This window comes from Stegostoma tigrinum, chromosome 1, assembly GCF_030684315.1.
Source record: "Stegostoma tigrinum isolate sSteTig4 chromosome 1, sSteTig4.hap1, whole genome shotgun sequence".
NCBI lineage: Eukaryota > Metazoa > Chordata > Chondrichthyes > Orectolobiformes > Stegostomatidae > Stegostoma > Stegostoma tigrinum.
The window spans coordinates 13,726,442-13,744,642 of NC_081354.1; the positions used below are offsets into that span (position 1 = coordinate 13,726,442).

Consider the following 18,201-nt stretch of genomic DNA (forward strand, 5'->3'; position numbering starts at 1 on the left):
TTAAACCGAAGATGATTGCCAGGAAGATAAAGCATAACACAATGCTTCTCTACTCTTCTAAGTTTAGTACCAGTCCATTTTAAAATGAATTGAGCTTAATAATAAGTACGAATCAGTTAAACCCTGGCATTTAATTTACAGGTTGTGAATACAAAATTTTTGGAAAAAAACACACTTTAACTAATGATTACATAAGGGCTTGTAATGAAAGATACACACTTTGAGAAAAGTTTACACATTGTGCTTTAATTACAACCTTGACAAAAACAGCCACTTGTCTTAATTCTAAATAGCATAGCCGAAGCCTGCATCCCCATCAGCATCTCTGTCTATCTGCAATGGATGGGACAGAAAGGTAACAATATGTTTCAATTTTACATTTGCAAATCCTGCATGTTTATTTGTCAGAATGAATTGAGAGATTTCCATTGTAATGGCATCTGGACTCAATATAACACTGAATAAAAAGGGATCTCAATTTCACATGCCCAGGTGTGTTAGTTTAAAAAATAAATATTTTTTTAAAATGAGGAAATGTTCCTAAACTACCTACGCTTTGCTATAGGAAAGATGTTGTTAAACTTGAAAGGATTCAGAAACAATTTACAAGAATATTGCCAGGGTTGGAGGGTTTGAACTACAGGGAAAGGATGGGGCTATTTTCCCTGGAGCATCAGAGGCTCAGGGTGACCTCATAGAGGTTTATAACACTATGAGGGGCGTGGGCAGGGAGAATAGTCAAGGTCTTTTCCCCAGGGCAGGGGAGTCCAAAACTAAAGTACATAGGTTTAAGGTGAGAGGGGAAAGATTGAAAAGAGCCATTAGAGACAACTGTTTCATGCAGAAGGTGGTGCGTGCCAGTGGAATTCATGGAGGCTGATACAATTACATTTAAAAAGGTATCTGGATGAGCATATCAATAAGAAGGGATTTAGAGGGATATGGGCCAAATGCTGGCAAATGGGGCTAGATTAATGTAGCATATCTGGTCAGCATGGACAGGTTGGACCGAAGGGTCTTTACAATTCTCTGACACGTCAGAAAATGCGTAACTAATTGCATAAAGTACTCCGGGATGTCAGTGTAAATCAAAAGTGATACATCAACGTAAGTTTTTTTTTCTTTTTCATTTAAGGGCTTATTGTACCACATTTTTGCACATGTTCCACTTTTCTATTTTACTTAATTTGTAACGTCCTTTGTTCAATGTATGATTTAACTGCAATTTGGGCAGGTTGTGAGGCTTTATGGCCTTAGGGATTTGCGTGATCCGCGATAACGGGTGTATGGAATTGTGAAATACACCCAGCTATACAGTGATACAATTTGCTTTTCCAAACTGGGATGAAAAAGTTTTGAGTTTGGTTTCAGAGCCACGAGGGTCTGATAGTCACATGCCCATCATTTCTTGTGATAAGGATGGAAATGTGCACATGAAGAGCGCATAAGTATATTGATAAATTAGATCGATCTTTCAATGGTTTGTAATAGGCATCTTTTTGTAATAGAAGCCTAGTTGGTAATTCTACAGTCTCCACTTTGTAAATAGAATGAGGGACAGGGCAGATTCACAGGCGGAATTAATGTACCCAAGGGACTGTCTGTGGTCATTGCCAATGTCATCATGAGTCGGGGGGAGTGGGGTCTGCAACCTGAAACATTAACTCTGTTTCTTTACTTCCACAGCCGCTGAGTATTTCCAGAATTTTCTTTATTTCATAAATTCAGCAACTGGTAGTTAGAAGAATATACATATATTTATGGATTATGAGAATTGGAAAATGGAAGATTTGTGCAACTCTTGGGTTGCAACAGAGTTATCATGTGACTTCCTGGACCACAAAAATCAAAAAGTCAGAGAGAACTGGGGATTGTCTGCAGTTTACAAAAAAAAACAAGACTTTGTTTTAAAAAGGTTTTCTCCCAGAGATAATATTGCTTTGTAGCCAATGACTGCTTGAGAGGAGGCTCTGTGCTGGACGATGTCCAGCAACATCCTCCAACAGAACTGAAGTTGCTCCGTTTTCCAGGAAACAATTGTTGGTCAGTTGGAAAACAATCCCCAAGCTGGAAGTGGGAAAGCATTGCTGTCTCTCTCGCTCTCTCTGTCAGTAGGAGATAAATTCTTAAAACAAACAGCTTAAAAAGTTATTTCTCTCAATGTAGTGGTTTGAAACAAAGACTGAAACTTAAAGCTATCAGAACTTGTAATGTTTTCTATCGGATCGAAGATCTTCCATAGGTTTTGCGACCAACAGTAATTTGAGCTCATCAACAGGAGGTCAAGCGGACTGAGAAACTCAGTTTATTCTACCCTTCTAGTTTAGATTCTTGATCCACAAAGGTGATTTTTTCCCCCCCCCCTTTTTATCAAACACACAAAATGCTGCAAAGTAACGTTGTCTTGCTCTCTGTGTGTGTCTATGAATGTGGGCTCGGATTAAACAGGATGGAGCTACAGTCTGTACAGTATCTTAGTTAATAGTCCTTCTGCCACCTGTTGAATATTATTATTCTTAATGAGCAGAGTGATTTTTGAGTTTATTGAAGAAACCTAATGAGAGGAAGTGGTGGATGCAAGGACAGTTACAATGTTTAAAAGACCCTTAGCTAAGTACATGAATTGGAAAGGTTTGGAGGGATATGGGCCAGGAGCAGGGAGGTGGGACCAGTTTAGTTTCAGGTTATGTTCGGCATAGACTGGTTGGACTGAAGGATCTGTTTTCGTGTCGTTTGATTCTATGACTCTGTAAATCTCTTTTGCGCTAGCAGTAACAAAGAGAACCATGTTAATTATTTTTATGATAAAGTAAGGAGATTATACTTGCAATACAGCTTGTGGAATTGAGATATTTGGCCCCAATATACTCCTCCTGTCACAGTCATAAGACTCCTGCACGTGTGTTCAATTCACTGCTATTTCTCTTCCAGAAATGCCCATCCCAAAGAATTTATATAATGTTCTCCAACAGAATTGCATTTATTTGACTCTTTTACTGTGCTCACCTTCGTTATGTGGTTCCCTTCTCACATAAGATCAGGGCAGTTCCAATGAGAGGTCATCAACCTGAAATGTTACATTTGTTCTGCTCTGTCCACATGCAGCCTGACCCATACAATACATGTGCATTTACTTGCTTCATTCTGCTTGTAAACGGGATAGTCCTGTAAAGCACAATAGTCCAAAGGGCTGCCACGACCCATACACTGATGGATGGGTAGGAAGGGGAAAAAAGATACACCTGTACATAACACAGGCAAGTATCCTGATGGATAGCAGGCCAGAATTCCAAGTTGGAATGTTGTCCCCCATTTGCCGAGATTGTCTGGAGTTCTCAGAGAGGGAGGGAGGAACTGTATCACTCAGTTCCAAATAATTCTAGCCATAATGCGAATATGACTTTGTAGAATCGTACCTTGGACATTTCATTAGCAGAACATGTGACGAGCTCAAAGCAAAAACAGCCTCTAAAAGGGAAGACTAAAGCTACATCTGTTTCTTAGGAAAATAGAACAAAAAAGATTTCTTGGGCTGGAGGGTAACGGGGTCCACTCGTTGAAATGCTTACCTCAAAATTTATGTTCCTGTTCCTCTTCATTGCAACCGGAAATTTGCACTGTTGCCCTCTACCCTGGTGAAGTGTTTATATCCTTTGTCCTGCATTCTTGCATACCAAAAACACTTACCTCAGACAGAATAAAAGAGCAGGCCGACAGCAGGAAAGCAATTCATTTTTAATAGCATGGAATAAAGACCCATACATTTATGTTCTACAAACTACTACCTTTATGCTTTGGTTCAGGAACTAGAGACTGAGGATAAAACCATCAATAGGCAACAGATAATCAAGTCTTTAAATGGCTTCATCTTCTGAGAAAAGAACCCAGAAGTTGTTTAGTTGAAATCTTTTAGGTCTAACATCAGGTTGTTAATGAATACATTGATCTTGACAGAATGCAACTGGTGCCCATGTTCATGCAACTGAAGACCATTATCAGCTTGTAGGGAGATTGAATAGTTTTACCTTAGAAACATAGAAAATAGGTACAGGAGTAGGCCATTCGGCCCTTCGAGCCTGCTGTGCCATTCAATAGGATCGGTGCTGATCATCCAAGTCAGACCCCTGTTCCCTCTCTCTGCCCATATTCTTTTATCCCTTTGGGCTTCAGTGTCCATTGTAAATTGATATTTCTAATCAAAACTACTTATTCCTTTGCAGCGAGATCATTCTGAAATGGCCAAACTGGGATGTATCTGGTTCGAGGCTGCATGAAACGCTGAATTTTTCATGACTGTGGCGAGCTCCCGGAGATTCCCAAATAAATAGTTGCCATTTCCTCTTTCACATAGTCAGTGCCATGATCAGGATCAGCATTTGTTGAGAAAAATTTTAAGTAATGTTTATGTAGAATAAGTTTGGGGCTTTGCTGCACAAGAATACATCAATTGGTTAGCTCTAAGAACTATATCTAACCCTTTCTTGAAAACATTCAATGGTTTGGCCTCAACCCGTTCCTGTGGCACAGACTTCCACAGCCTCACCACTCTCTGGGTGAAGGCAATTCTCCTCAGCTGAGTCCTAAATTGGAAGCAGGTACACTCAACCAGTTACTAGGATGAAGGACTTGTCTTGTGTGGAAAGGTTGAACCATCTTGTGGTGCAGTGGTATTCTCCCTACTCATGGGCTGGAAGATTCGGGTTCAAGTCCTACCTGCACTGAGGTCACTGAGAATTGCTTAAACAGGTTGATCAACAAGTAATTCTGAGGAAAGGTTGAACAGATTGGCAGGACGCTGGCTCAATGGTTAACACTGCTGCCTCACAGTGCCAGGGATGTGGGTTCAATTCCACCAATGAACTGTGAGGAGTTTGCACATTCTCCCCATGTCTGCGTGGGATTCCTCTGGGTGCAGGTTAGACGGATTAGTTGTGGGAAATGTAGGGTTACAGGGACAGGGTAGTGGGGTACGTCTGGTTGGGATGCTTTTTGGAGGGTTGGTGTGGACTCGATGGGCCAAATGGCCTGCTTCCACACTTTAGGGATGCTATGATTCTATGATTCCAGATTGGGCCATTACCCACTGGAATTTAGAAGAAGGAAAGGTGATATTATTGAAACATCTTAGGTGCTGGGATAATGATTCCCCATGTGACAATTTCTAGAATTGGGATGGACCTATTTAAGATGGAGAATAAGGAAAAATTCTCTCTCTCTCATTAATCTGTGGAATCCTATTGCCCAGAGAGTTGTAGAGACTGGCTCATTCAATATATCCTCAGCTGATTTTACATCAACAAGGGAGTCAAACAGTTACAGTGACTGGTGAGAAGGTGGAGTTGATGCTAAATTCAACTCAGCCATGATGTTACCAAATAGCAGAACAGGCTTGAGGGGTGCGCTCATCATACACATTCTTGTGTAATATATGCAAATAAATAAATATGCTAGTGCACGGAAGGAAATGTTGATTAGTTTGGAAAGCTACTGTTTACGGAGTGGCAAGATGCAAATTGTCATTCAGACCCCTCAAAATTCCTCTGGTTGCTCATGGCCTCCTCATTTGAATGTACTTTACCTTTAAAGGCTTTCCATGCAACACTTTATGTCATGATCCCCATAGAGACCAATAATTTTTTAAAAAGTGGTGACTTTCCTAGTGACCAACTCAGAGTATCACACAAGATTGCTTGTTTTATGACTTTTACTGTAACAAGTGCATTAAATTCAACACCAATGTCAATTAGCAGGTAGCTTTAAAAAAAGTGGGAAAATAGTGTTTTCTGGCAACAAACCAACAACCACAAGTTGTATTTATACATTGTGATTCCAAACGTATGCAAAAGGGGCAATACAGAATCCCTACAGTGTGGAAGCAAGCCAATCGGCCCATCGAGTTCATACTGCCCCTCCAAAGAGCATCCAACCCAGGCCCACCCCCTCCTACCCTATTCCCTGTAACCCTGCACTTCCTCTGACTAATCCATTTAGCCTGCATTTACGTAGACACTATGGGCAATTTAGCATGGCCAGTCCACCTGACTGCCTGTCTTTAGAATATGGGAAGAAACCGGAGCACCTGGCGGAAACACACGCAGAACACAGGGAGAACGTCTGTGTGGAGTTTGCATAGTCGCCCAAGGGTGGAATCGAGCCTGGGTCCTTGGTGCTGAGAGGCAGCATTGCTGACCATTGAGCCACCATGCTACCTGTGTAGTTGAGTTTCAAGTCTAAAGTTGCTCCTGGCACTTAACAGGATCTTTTCTCTCAGTTTTATCCAGGGGTATGTTTTCAGCGTCCTTTCAAACAAGATCCTCTTCACTCAATCTTTACAGCAAAATTGAATGGCCGTCCTGTTAAGGTACTCTCTGGTGATGCCATGATCTTAAACCCTTCACAATCCTTAATTTCGGAGAGATAGATTCCTCACCAGCACTGGTTAGTAGTTACCCCAAAAGCAGTTATTTGCATTTGCCGACACCAACTGTGGATCTTTTCTCCCCAGTTCTCTTGGTCTGACTGGCTCTGAGAATCCGTCAGACTGCAAGTAGCAAGAGTAGTTGCCTTTGCCTTTATATCCAGCTGTTAAAGTTTGCACCTGACTTTCGACGCTTGGTACAGACTAGGGGCTAGGTGCCGGTGTGGACTGGGTTGGAGTGACTATTATTCCGCACTTTTTATTTCTTTGCTTTTCTTATCTTTTGTCCCCCTAAAAAAAATCTGTTCCTAGGTACCTTTGTACCTGAGATAGTGCTGTAATTAGTGAATTACTAATTCTAATGTGGTTGGACTTGATTCCCCAGGCCTGATCACACGGCTTTATCTCCAAGCAAACTACGTGTGAGATAACATGCTCCTCTCCTCGGTTTCATTCTACCTTCAATTAAAAGACAGTATATAAAATATAACCATCATATAAAATCCACAGTCAGAACATTTGAAAGGGACAGCTTATGATTGACCTCCTCGATACCTTGAGACCGCTGGAAACTACATACTCCTAGAGTTTACCAAGAGCCATGATCCCTAAATAAAGGTCTGCTGACTAGTCAACATCAGGATAAGTGTTGCCCTTCTTGTCAATACATGATGCCAAAAGGGGTTACAGTTGCAAATTGATGAGAAAGTCACTCTGAATATTACCTCCAAGGCACGGTGGCACAATGGTTAGCAAAGCTGCCTCACACCACCAGGGGCTCTCTGATGAAGGGTCTAGGCCCGAAACGTCAGCTTTTGTGCTCCTGAGATGCTGCTTGGCCTGCTGTGTTCATCCAGCCTCACATTTTATTATCTTGGAATCTCCAGCATCTGCAGTTCCCATTATCTCTCACACCACCAGGGGCTTGGGTTCGATTCCAGCCTCAGGCAACCGTCCATGAGGAGTTTGCACATTCTCCGTGTCTGCGTGGGTTTCCTCCCACAGTCCAAAAAATGTGCAGGTTAGGTTGATTGGCCATGCTAAATTGCCCAGCATCCAGGGATGTGCAGGCTAGGTGGATTAGCCATGGGGAATGCAGGGTTTCAGACATAAAGTAGGTAGTGGGTCTGGGTGGAATGCTCTTTGGAGGATCAGTGTAGACTTGATGGGCTGAATGGCTTGCTTCCACACTGTAGGAATTCTGTGATCCCTGCCTATCAACAGTGAGAGACAGTCACCTATCAGTAAACTACAAAATCAGGAAAATGATGGAATGGGAGAAAATTTGCAACAACTCTCAAACAGCTCAAAACTACCAGGTACAGAGCAGAACAGTTGGGTCAGCTCAGCAGTAGACTATCAACCCCATAACCACATTATAGATATAACTGTATCACCTGCAGCATCTCAATCTCAACTCCAAAAGCAGCAGCAATCTCTGAAACAGAGAAGGTCAAGGACTGGGCAACTTTTTTTTTAAAACACAGAAGGTGGCACGCATAAGGAATGAGCAGCCAGAAGTGGTTGAGGTGGGTACATTAACAATATGTAAAAGGCATTTGGACAAATACATGGATAGGAAAGGTTGAGAAGCATATGGGCTAAGTGCAGGGAAGTCGAATTAGCGTGGACGGACATTTTGGTCGGCATGAACCAGTTTGGGCCAAAAGGCCTGTCCCTGTGCTGTAGGGCTCTGAGAACAAGAATGTGCAGAACACCATAATCTTCCCCATTCACTCAAAGGCATGACATCAGCCTGATGCGAACAGAGTGCCAACCTCTCCAAGGATCAGATCCAGCAAACCTCAACTGGCAGCAGTACGAGCACCATCATGTGGTCTGCAGCAATTCAGGGGAAAGGTCTATCTGTATCATCTGCTTGTAACAACTGGGCATGAGCAATGAATTCAGCCTTTCCAAAATCACACTCACCCTGAGAATTAGTGTTGCTAAAGCGGTGATTTCTATAGCAGAAACCCCTAGTTTTTCCCTTCTTTTGCCAGGGTCTGAGGACTGGTTGGGACACTTTCCCTCATTGCCTTCCAGTTGGGTGAGCCGATAGCACAGTGAGCAAGCCAAGACATAAAGAATGCATATGATCACCTGAAATATCACGGTAGAGGTATCAGCCTCCACACAATATTAGTAGTAATTTGTAGGCTCTCTTATGAATGACCCATCTTTCACTCAATAGAGTGGATGGTAAACTTGGAAACAGTAATGCTGCTCAAGAGCACTTCCAAGATGTATAAAGTCAAAAGTCACATGACACCGGGTTGACATTGCACCAAATGCTCATGATTTCAAATAAACCTGTTCGACTAGAACCTGGTGTCGTGCAACTTTTGACTTTGTCCAGTCCAACATCAGCACCTCCACATCAAGATTTATGAAGATTATGAGCAGACACCCAAACACTTCTCCTTGAATCCTGCCTGTCATATTTTACTGTTCTGCATTACAGACATCTGTGATCTAAACAGTAGCATTTGCGCTCTCCTTGCTTTGCTACGTGCTACACTGTTTGGGTCATAGATATCTGACTTTTCACTTGCCACCTTGTCAGTAGTCTCAAACACTTGGAAGCCAAGTGATGAAGATTAGAAGGAATGCGAGAGAGGTGGACTTTCCCTCCCCCACCCCCACTCCTACCAAGACAAATGCCAAATGAAAGGATAGTTTCTGGTATAAACTGTAGAAAGCAGGAATCAAATGGAATTCCATATCCTGTACTGCATAGCAAAACGGTGACAAATTATACTTGTATTAAGGCTCCGCACTGCCTTTGGTTAGAATGAAAATGTTAAGGAAAGATTGCGCTTGATGAGAATGATTGAATTTTCTTTTGAGAAAGGAGGGTTGACGAGGGGAATGCTGTTGATGTGCTCTTACGGATTTGAGTACAGCCTTTGACAGAGCTCCATAATCTGGTTAAGAAAAAGCCCATCGGATCCAGGGAAACTGAACAAGCTTACAAAACTGACACAGCAGCAGGAAACAAGGGGCAATTGTTAACAGATGCTTTTGTACCTGGAAGGCTGTTTCCAGCAGCTTTGCAGCGCTCAGTATGAGGTCCCTTGCATGTTGTGATACAATATAACAATTAGGACATTGCTGTAAGTGGCATGATCAGCAGTTAGAATCACAGAATCCCTACACCGTAGAAGCAGGCTATTCAGCCCACTGAGTCCACACCAACCGTCCAAAGAGCATCCCACCCAGGACCACTGTCCAACCCAATAACTCTGCATTCCCCAAGGCTAACCCACCTAGCCTGCTCATCCCTGGCTGCTCTGGGCAATTTAGCTTGGCCAATCCATCCAACCTGCACATGTTTGAACTGTGGGAGGAAACCCACGCAGACAAGAGGAGAATGTGCAAGCAGCACATAGGCAGTCATCCAAGGCTGGAACTGAACCTGGGTCCTGGCACTGCCAGGCAGCAGTGCTAACCACGGAGCCACTGTGCTGTCCCAGTTTCAGACAGCACAAAATTTGGCTACATACTTGTTAGTGAGGAGAATACCTACAGAGTGCAGGAAGGTATGAATGGACCGGGGACACGTAGGCAGATAGGTAACATATAGAAGTGAACCTGGCCAGTATGCGATGATGTCATGGGAAGATCATACAAAGGGAAGGTAGACTCAATAATTAAGAGAACAGGAGAGCTGTGAAGGAAGAGGGGGACCTTAGAGAAAATGTCCAAAGGTCCCTGAGGGTAGGACGGCAGATTAATAAGGTGGTTTAGAAAGCATATGGAATGCCACTTTTATTCATGGAGGTACAGAATATAAAAGCAAGGAAGTTATAGTAGAACTGTATAAATTGTTAAGTGACAACTTGAGTATTGTGCAGAGTTCTGGTCAAAGTTTGACAGAAAGAATATAATTGCACTGGAGAGGTTACAGAGGAACTTTATGAGCATAAAACATAAAAACCATAAGACATGAAAACTGACGTTACCCTTCAGCCCACTGTCTCTGCTTCACCATTCCATGAGATTATGACTGATGTGATAATCCTCAACTCCACTTGCCTGCTTTAGCTCCATAACCCTTGATTTCATTACGGATTAAAAATTTGTCTATCTCAGCCTTGAATATGCTTAACCATCCAGCCACTACCATCCTCTGCTGCAAAGAATTCCAGTTTTACTACCCTCAGAAAAATAATTCCTATTCATTTCTGTCCTAAATGGGTTACTGATACCTTACTCTGAGATTATGCCATCAGGCCCTGGACTGTCCCACAAAGGGGGAAACAACCTCTCTGCATCTACTCCACCAAACCCAAGAATCTTGTATATCTCAAGAAGATTTCCTCTCATTCCTTTAAATTTCATTGGAAACAGACTATATCTAAATCAACCTCTCCTCATAAGAAAATCCCTCCATGTCCAGGATCAACCTAATGAAACTCCTCTGGACTGTCTCCAATTGCAATATATTTTTTCCTCAGAAAACGGGAACAAAATTTTTCACTGTATTCCAAGGTATGGATTCACAAGTAAAACGTGTACAGTTTTAGCAAGATCTCCCAACTTTCATACTCCCTTGCCTTGAAATAAAGGCCAATGATGCATTCACCTTCCCGATTATTTGCTAAATTTCAATGCTGGCTTTTTGTGATTGACTCACAAAGACACCTACATCCTCTGTGCTGCAGCTTTCTGCCGTATCTTACAATTTAAACAATATTCAGCTCTCCATTCATCCTGACCAAGTACATAGCCTCACATTTTGCCACATTATTTTCCATCTGCCAAGCTTTGCCCACTCATCCAATCTGTCTGTATCATTCTGTAGATTCCTCATGTCATCCTCACTACTCACCATCCCATCTATATTAGCTTCATCTGCAAACACAGGAATAGTACATTCACTTCCCTCCACCAAGTCATTATTATATATTGTAAATAATTGTGGTCTAGTATTGATCCCTGTGGCACTCCACTACTTACAGGTTTACAGCCGGAAAATGCTCCCTTTTTCCCAAACTAACTGTTCTCAGTTAGAAAATCCTCTATCCATGCAATATCACCCCATCACAATAGGATCTTAGTAAGTATCTAATTATGTCTTACCTTTTTAAACACCTTTTGGAAATCCAAATTATATGCTCTATTTGTTCCCCCTTATCTATCCAGCTTGTTACTTTCTCAAATAACACTCACAAATTTGAGGGGCATGATTTCCCCTTTATGAAATCATGTTTATGCTGCTTAATTTCATTATGCATTTCTAAATGCTCAGTTATTACATCCTTATATACTGGTACCTGCCATCGTTTCCTCACTCATTAACAGGAATCTTGACATCGCTCCTCAAGGATTGTTCGGAAATTTCTTCTAAAAGTATCTCAGTCGGGAATATCAATGAAGTTAAATATTGTAGATATCCAAAGAGACTTGGAGGTTCATCTGAATCATAGAATCATAAGATTGCAGAAAGAGACCATTTGGCCCATCAGGTCAATACCGCCCCTCCGAAAACTATCCAACCCCCTCACCAACCTGATCATCCAGATTTCTAAGGCAAAAAATCTACAGGGGCAGGTGTATGCAAGAGGTGGTTCAGTCAACCTGGGGCGCCGGCAGGGAGGGGATTGGGGCCGGGTGGGGCGGGGAGTGCTGGCAGCCTGGAGCGACCGACGGAGGTGGGAGGGAGCAGCAGCCCGTGGAAGCCAGCACGATGGGGGGTTGGCGGAAGCCTGGGGTGGCCAGTGGTAGCAGGAATATGCTGCAAAGCAGCAAGGGTGGGGTCGAACCCGAAGCAGGGTAGGTCGAGCCCATGCAAGGTGCTTATAGACTGCTGTGTTGAACTGTTAACTGTGTTTCTTTGTCTTTCCATTTTCTAGTAAGGAGGACTGTAATGTTAACTTTCAAAAACTTTATTTCCTTTGTTTTCCTGCTTTGAACCAAGATTCTGTACCTAGATTTCTTTGTACCTGAAATGGTGCTGTAAGAGGTGACTCGTAATCTTGAATACAAGTAATGAGTACGTGACAAAGCTAATTCAGTTCAGTGAGGCTCTTGTACTTGTTCCATAATTCAGCAAGATTGATAACAGTTTTTCCTCGCCAAAGGTATTAAACGATATGGAGCCGAGGCAGGTGAATGGAGTTAAAAATTCAATCAAACTACGACTTAAAAGTAACCATAAAGCACTGTATATTTTAATAACCTTCCTCAAAAAATGTTCAAGCTCCCTTTCCAATCTTTTCACGATAGTCAGAGTTTCAAGCTCCATTTACCAATTAGTGTTAGTAATCTTACACTTGTTAACAACAGCTTATATTTCTCGTTGACCACTAATATTGTAAAATATTCCAGAGGGATGCTATCTACCACTTGGAATGTCTATTGGATTTCCTTTTAAACTTCCGCTCCCAGGGGGAGGGGGTTGGGCAAGAATCCCAATTGTCTAAAACTTTTCTTCATAATTCGAAACTCCCATTCTCGTTATCATCCGACTGAATCCTTACCTTATCATTGCCGTGTTTCCAATTTCCTTCCAGTAATGGTGCTCAATAAAGCCTTTAAAATTCCCCACCTCTAGCTAATGTTTTCCACAAATTCAACAACATTCCCTTGCTTTTACTTTCAAAACCGCTCCAAAGCTTGTTCAGCCCTTGAAAGATTTGCACGATGACACGGTGACATTAAGCTTCGCTGGGAATATACAGAAGGTGGCAATAGACGGGCCGCGCCTGATATATTCGGCCTGATTCCTTTTTCAATTCACTTCTAGATAACAAGTGCCAAATCTATTCCCTATCTATTTTTCACATTTAGCCTAAGTGAATGCCGGAAAGATTACGATTGCACGTTAAGATTAGTAAAGTCTACTACCACAACTGTAGAACTTTAGCCATGAGGAATGATTGGCTAAACCGTTTGGTTTTCTTCAAACTAGAAGAGGATGTGGGAAAGATTGGTATAAATAAAATTATGAGGGGACATGGTTATGGATGAGGAGGAGGCCCCATTTACTTTGGATAAGTGTGGGGGGAGGGAATGGGCATAATTGTTTTTTGAAGTGAAAGAGCATTAGTAGTGTTTCAAGAAAGTTAATTATTTCCCCCAGAGGGATGTTGTGATCTAGAATGCATTTCCTGAAAGAACGGGAGAAATCTGGTAACATTTGAAATGTTCTCAAGCATATATTTGAGCTGCCGTAATCTACAAAGCTGTCGATCTAAGTGAGAAGCTAGCTTGACAATTCTTTATCAGCCAGCTTGTCATGATATGCTGAACTGTTAATATTTATTAATTTTGGTACTCAGCTCCAATATCCTTTACCACACATCTCCGTCCTTGTACGGTTTATATGCACATACCTCAAGTTCTCAAGGCCGACCAGGAACTGAATGAAAACTCACCATAAAAGAGGAATGCTCTTGTCATCTGATGATCTTGGTAAGTCTTATTTATGGTAAAGTAACAGGTATCTGCTCCACACTGACCTATTCGACCCAATTCACCAGTCAATGGAGACCACCAGACAATAATGGGATGTTGGATGCCCACGTCTGAATACTTCTGTGCGATGTTCAATAAACCGTTTGTTTCCTTCATGTGATTCCAAACCTCCAGTCCATCTCTGTGTTTGTTCTCACTTTTGACTGCTTTCTTTTCAAATTGGCCTAGTTCAACCACCACCTGCAAACAGGAACATTCAAGTCAAGCCAAGCTTGGAACTGCTACAACAGTCTTAAATTGCATGCAATAGTATTTCATTTTTAAACCTCACTCTCTTTGCCAGCAAACAGTTCAAAGTACTAAAATACAACAAGACAAATTAGACCCAGCAGGAACAGTTACCTAAAACATAGACATACTCTGTCGAGCAGCCACAACATGGAAGTCAGTCTCCACTTGCCTGAATAGGTCTAGCTCTAACAACACTGAAGAAACTTGATCCAATCCAGGACAAAGTGGCCTGTCCATGAAGCACTTGCTTGTTCCATCATTAAGATGCAGCAGCAGTGTGTACCAACTACAGGATGTACTGCAAACAGTGGGAAAAACCCATGTGATTCAGTCCTTAAAGGAAGGGAACTGCCATCCTTACCTGGTCTGTCCTACATGTGACTCCAGACCCACAGCAATGTGGCTGACTCTCAACAGCCCTCTGGGCAATTAGGTATGGCCAATAAATGCTGCCTGGCAATGCGACACCCTCATCCCATTAATGAATAAAGAAAAAAACTCAAGGATCCTCCATCGGCGCCTTCTAAGCCCACGAGCTGAACCACCTAGAAAAGCGAAGACAGCAGACATATGGGAACACCACCACCTGCAATTTCCCCTTCAAGCATCTACCACTCACATTTGGAAATATATCGCTACCCTTCCCTGTTGCTGGTTCAAAATTGTGCAGGTCCCAAACAGATATGTAGCCGTACATCGCTGGGTTGCGGTCGAAAGAGTGTGTCTGACGAGTACCTTCCCTGGACACTGAGTGAATAAACAACTCTAACAAGTTTCTAACCAACATTTTTGCCTGCAGCTAAACAATATATTTTATACAGCACCTTTAATATAACTAAATGCCCCAAGGTACATTAAGCAGTATTAAAAAAAAGTCTAACAGTGAGCCCCACAAGCATTCGTCTTTTTCCTCTTCCAAGTTAAGCAGTGATGCAGTGGAAGAACTGCATTTGCCTCCTGCAGATCACATTGTCACAGAAATAAGCCAATGTCTCCTTTTCCCTTTTACATAGATAGGCTTTCAACACAGCTGACAAATACAATGATAACTCGGAGAAGAGAGATTAAGGCGTCACTGCTCCTGCAAAGGTATCCCATTGGAATTTAACCCAGTACACACAGGCCTCAGTTCTGATCTCCTGTCTACATGGAATACACGATGTGGGGCTTGAAGCTGTTATCTATCAATTCAAGAGTAAGAAATATAGTCACTAATTCAAAGCTCATTCTAAACACATGCATTCTTAACAGCAGACATTCATATTCATATATACTTTCGTTTACTAATGAACAGATGCTTACTTTCTTATCTCAACTGGCTAATGCAATGTTGCTTTTGAATGACAGCAGACAGAAACCAAATTTATTTTTCACCGTACTTTACTGCAATGAAGCATATCCAACCTGCCAAAATTTTATTCACTGTTTGCTATTAAATTCATACCATCCATGATATTTTGCATCAATCATTTGTCTTGGCAACAAATCATGTTAAGCCATTTAGCAAAATCTTAGCTACAAGAAAATTTGGATATTTACAACTAATATTGCAGTTCTTCATTAAGGCATAACATCTCACTCATCGGTCTGTTCATCTGTTTGACATTCAGGCTCTGCCGACATACCCATATGTCTCCCCATCTGTGCACTTAACGCTCTCAAAGCAATTACTTCTCCCTCTTACACAGTCAAAGAATTCAGAGATAAGGCTTTTTCCAGGCCCCACAGTCAACAGAGGGCTGTAGAAAATCATCCATCCCAAAGAGAAAGGACTGATAATGGAATACTGGGACACACACCAAACAGGCAATCCATGAACATGGAATCATATTTAAAGTACTAACCTTCCACATCCAGGAGAAGTTATATTCTAACCAATTTTACTGATTTCAAAAAAGTTGCAATAAACTGTATACTTGTGTATTTTCTTCAACTCATGCTCACTCTGTAATAATATCAGTGTGTTATCTAAATGTAACACAAATGATAGATTCAGTTTACTTGAAGATCTCTGGTGAGTTTATTTACAGCTAAACTAATATATGCTGTAAGGAGGACTCTGCAAACACACTCGATGCTTCAAGTGCTACAATGCAGACAGCTGTCGTCTATAATGATAATTTCTAGGTACTTGGCTCATTTGTAATTGGAGTTGTTTAAAGGGAATCACTCCAAAGATGAAGATACAACACACACCACTTAAAGGATGTAACAACCTCGCCCTCACTGCATTTCCAAGTTCAATACTTTATTATATTCAATCTTCAACTGGAAACAATTCAGAATTTCAACAACAAAAGAAGTTCAAAGCAATGGAAGATAATTCTTAATGCTTCAGCTGTTTAGCATTTGAATTCATTAAACATTCAACAAGATACTTCAAGGTAAAATCCAAAATTTCTTCACAGTATCAAAGCAACAAGTTTAATTATTGAGACAATTTGGCTCGTTACAAGTCATCAGCAGAAATACAAGTTGGTTCTGATATAACACGATAGTTCTGTTCTTGTGTGACCGAGTTACAGAAAACTGTGCAACAGCTGCGCCATTTAAACTGATGGGTCAGAATCACGTTATAGCAAAGATAGATAAGGAGAGTTCATGTTCTACAAATGGCAGTCTAAATTCTTCAGTCGCATTAAGGCCAATTTGAAGAAACATGGATTATAGCAGAACCAACAGTAATCCCTTCACAAACTGTGTTTTAATAGTTTTCACCAAAACCCCATCATACAAGGAGTCTCATGAATCAGCAAGTTATAATGAGAAAACCAAAGTTTAACAAATCATCCCCAAGTATAGACTCGTCAAAGACATAACTTTGTGCTCCAGAAAGCATTTTAAAAAAACGCTTGTACAGTAACTATATTCATTGCTTCAAAGGGCATTAAGACACTATCAAAAAACATATTCTCACGGCCCTGAGCAGAGACTGTATTTGAGACCTTAAGCAGAATGTGCATTGGGAGTTTTATTCCCAATTACTGGAATGCATGTTCAGCATGATTGTTCCAATCAAGACTTTTGCTTGTATATTATAACTCATGGCTCCTCATGCAATAAAAAGGTATTAAAAGCTTCAAATCATTGCTCAATAAGAACTTCAGCACTGGAAGGGCACAACACTGGATCAGCATAATGTCTAAAAGTTTTGTATCTGTTAATAAATCCGCTGTGACAACACCTGGAAAATTCAAATTCTAATCTTTTGAATCAGGGGACAATGGTCCTAAGGTATTCACAGAGACACAGGCGCTGTGGACAAGGTCTGGCAAATGAGGGTGGGAGAGGGAGCTGACAAGAAGTGGCAGGCTCAGTCTTGAAGCAAGAAAACAACAGCCAAAGTGGGATTAAAAAAAAGTGCGGGGCTGGATGAACACAGCAGGCCAAGGAACATCGAAGGAGCACAAAAGCTGTTTCAGGCCTAGACCCTTCATCAGAAATGGTGGAGGGAGAAAGGGCAATGAAATAAATAGGGAGAGAGGGGGAGGCCTCTATCCACCTTCCCCTGTCTCCCTATTTATTCCAGAACCCTCTCCCCATCCCCCATTTCCGATGAAGGGTCTAGGCCCGAAATGTCAGCTGTTGTGCTCCTGAGATGCTGCTTGGCCTGCTGTGTTCATCCAGCTCCACACTTTGTTATCTCGGATTCCCCAGCATCTGCAATTCCCATTATCTCTGAGCCAAAGCGAGAGAAAAGGTTGGGAACAGGGATAAGTAGAAAACAGCCAGAGTAAAACAAAAACTCATGGTTTCACGAATCAGATTGTGTGACTGGGGAAGGATCCATACACAGAGAGGGGCATACCGTTGAAATATTCAAACACAAAATTAGTTTTTTGGGATATTGGAGTGAGATGCAGGAAGAAGCCTTGAACCTTCTCTACCATTCAATAATATTACAGCAGATACAGTTGTGGTCTCAGCATTTGGCGCTTACCTCTCTTGTCTATCAAACTATCAAGCTCAGCCTTTAATAACCCTGCCTCCAGGGCTTTCTGGGGAAGAAAATTCTGTATGCTTATGATCTTTAGAGAGATGAATAAGACTCTTATTTCCATCTCTAAAGG

At 41.7% G+C, this 18,201-nt stretch overlaps 1 protein-coding gene across 3 annotated transcripts in view; it reads right to left on the reverse strand.

Moving 5' to 3' along the window:
* fut10 (fucosyltransferase 10) overlaps positions 1–18,201 on the reverse strand; it is a 51,417-nt gene that overhangs the window by 22,406 nt on the left and 10,810 nt on the right. For all 3 annotated transcript variants that reach the window (XM_048538119.2, XM_048538137.2, XM_048538128.2), the window contains one exon: positions 13,801–14,080. In XM_048538119.2, coding sequence (XP_048394076.1) covers positions 13,801–14,080 — 280 coding nt within the window. The remainder of the gene's footprint in view (positions 1–13,800; positions 14,081–18,201) is intronic.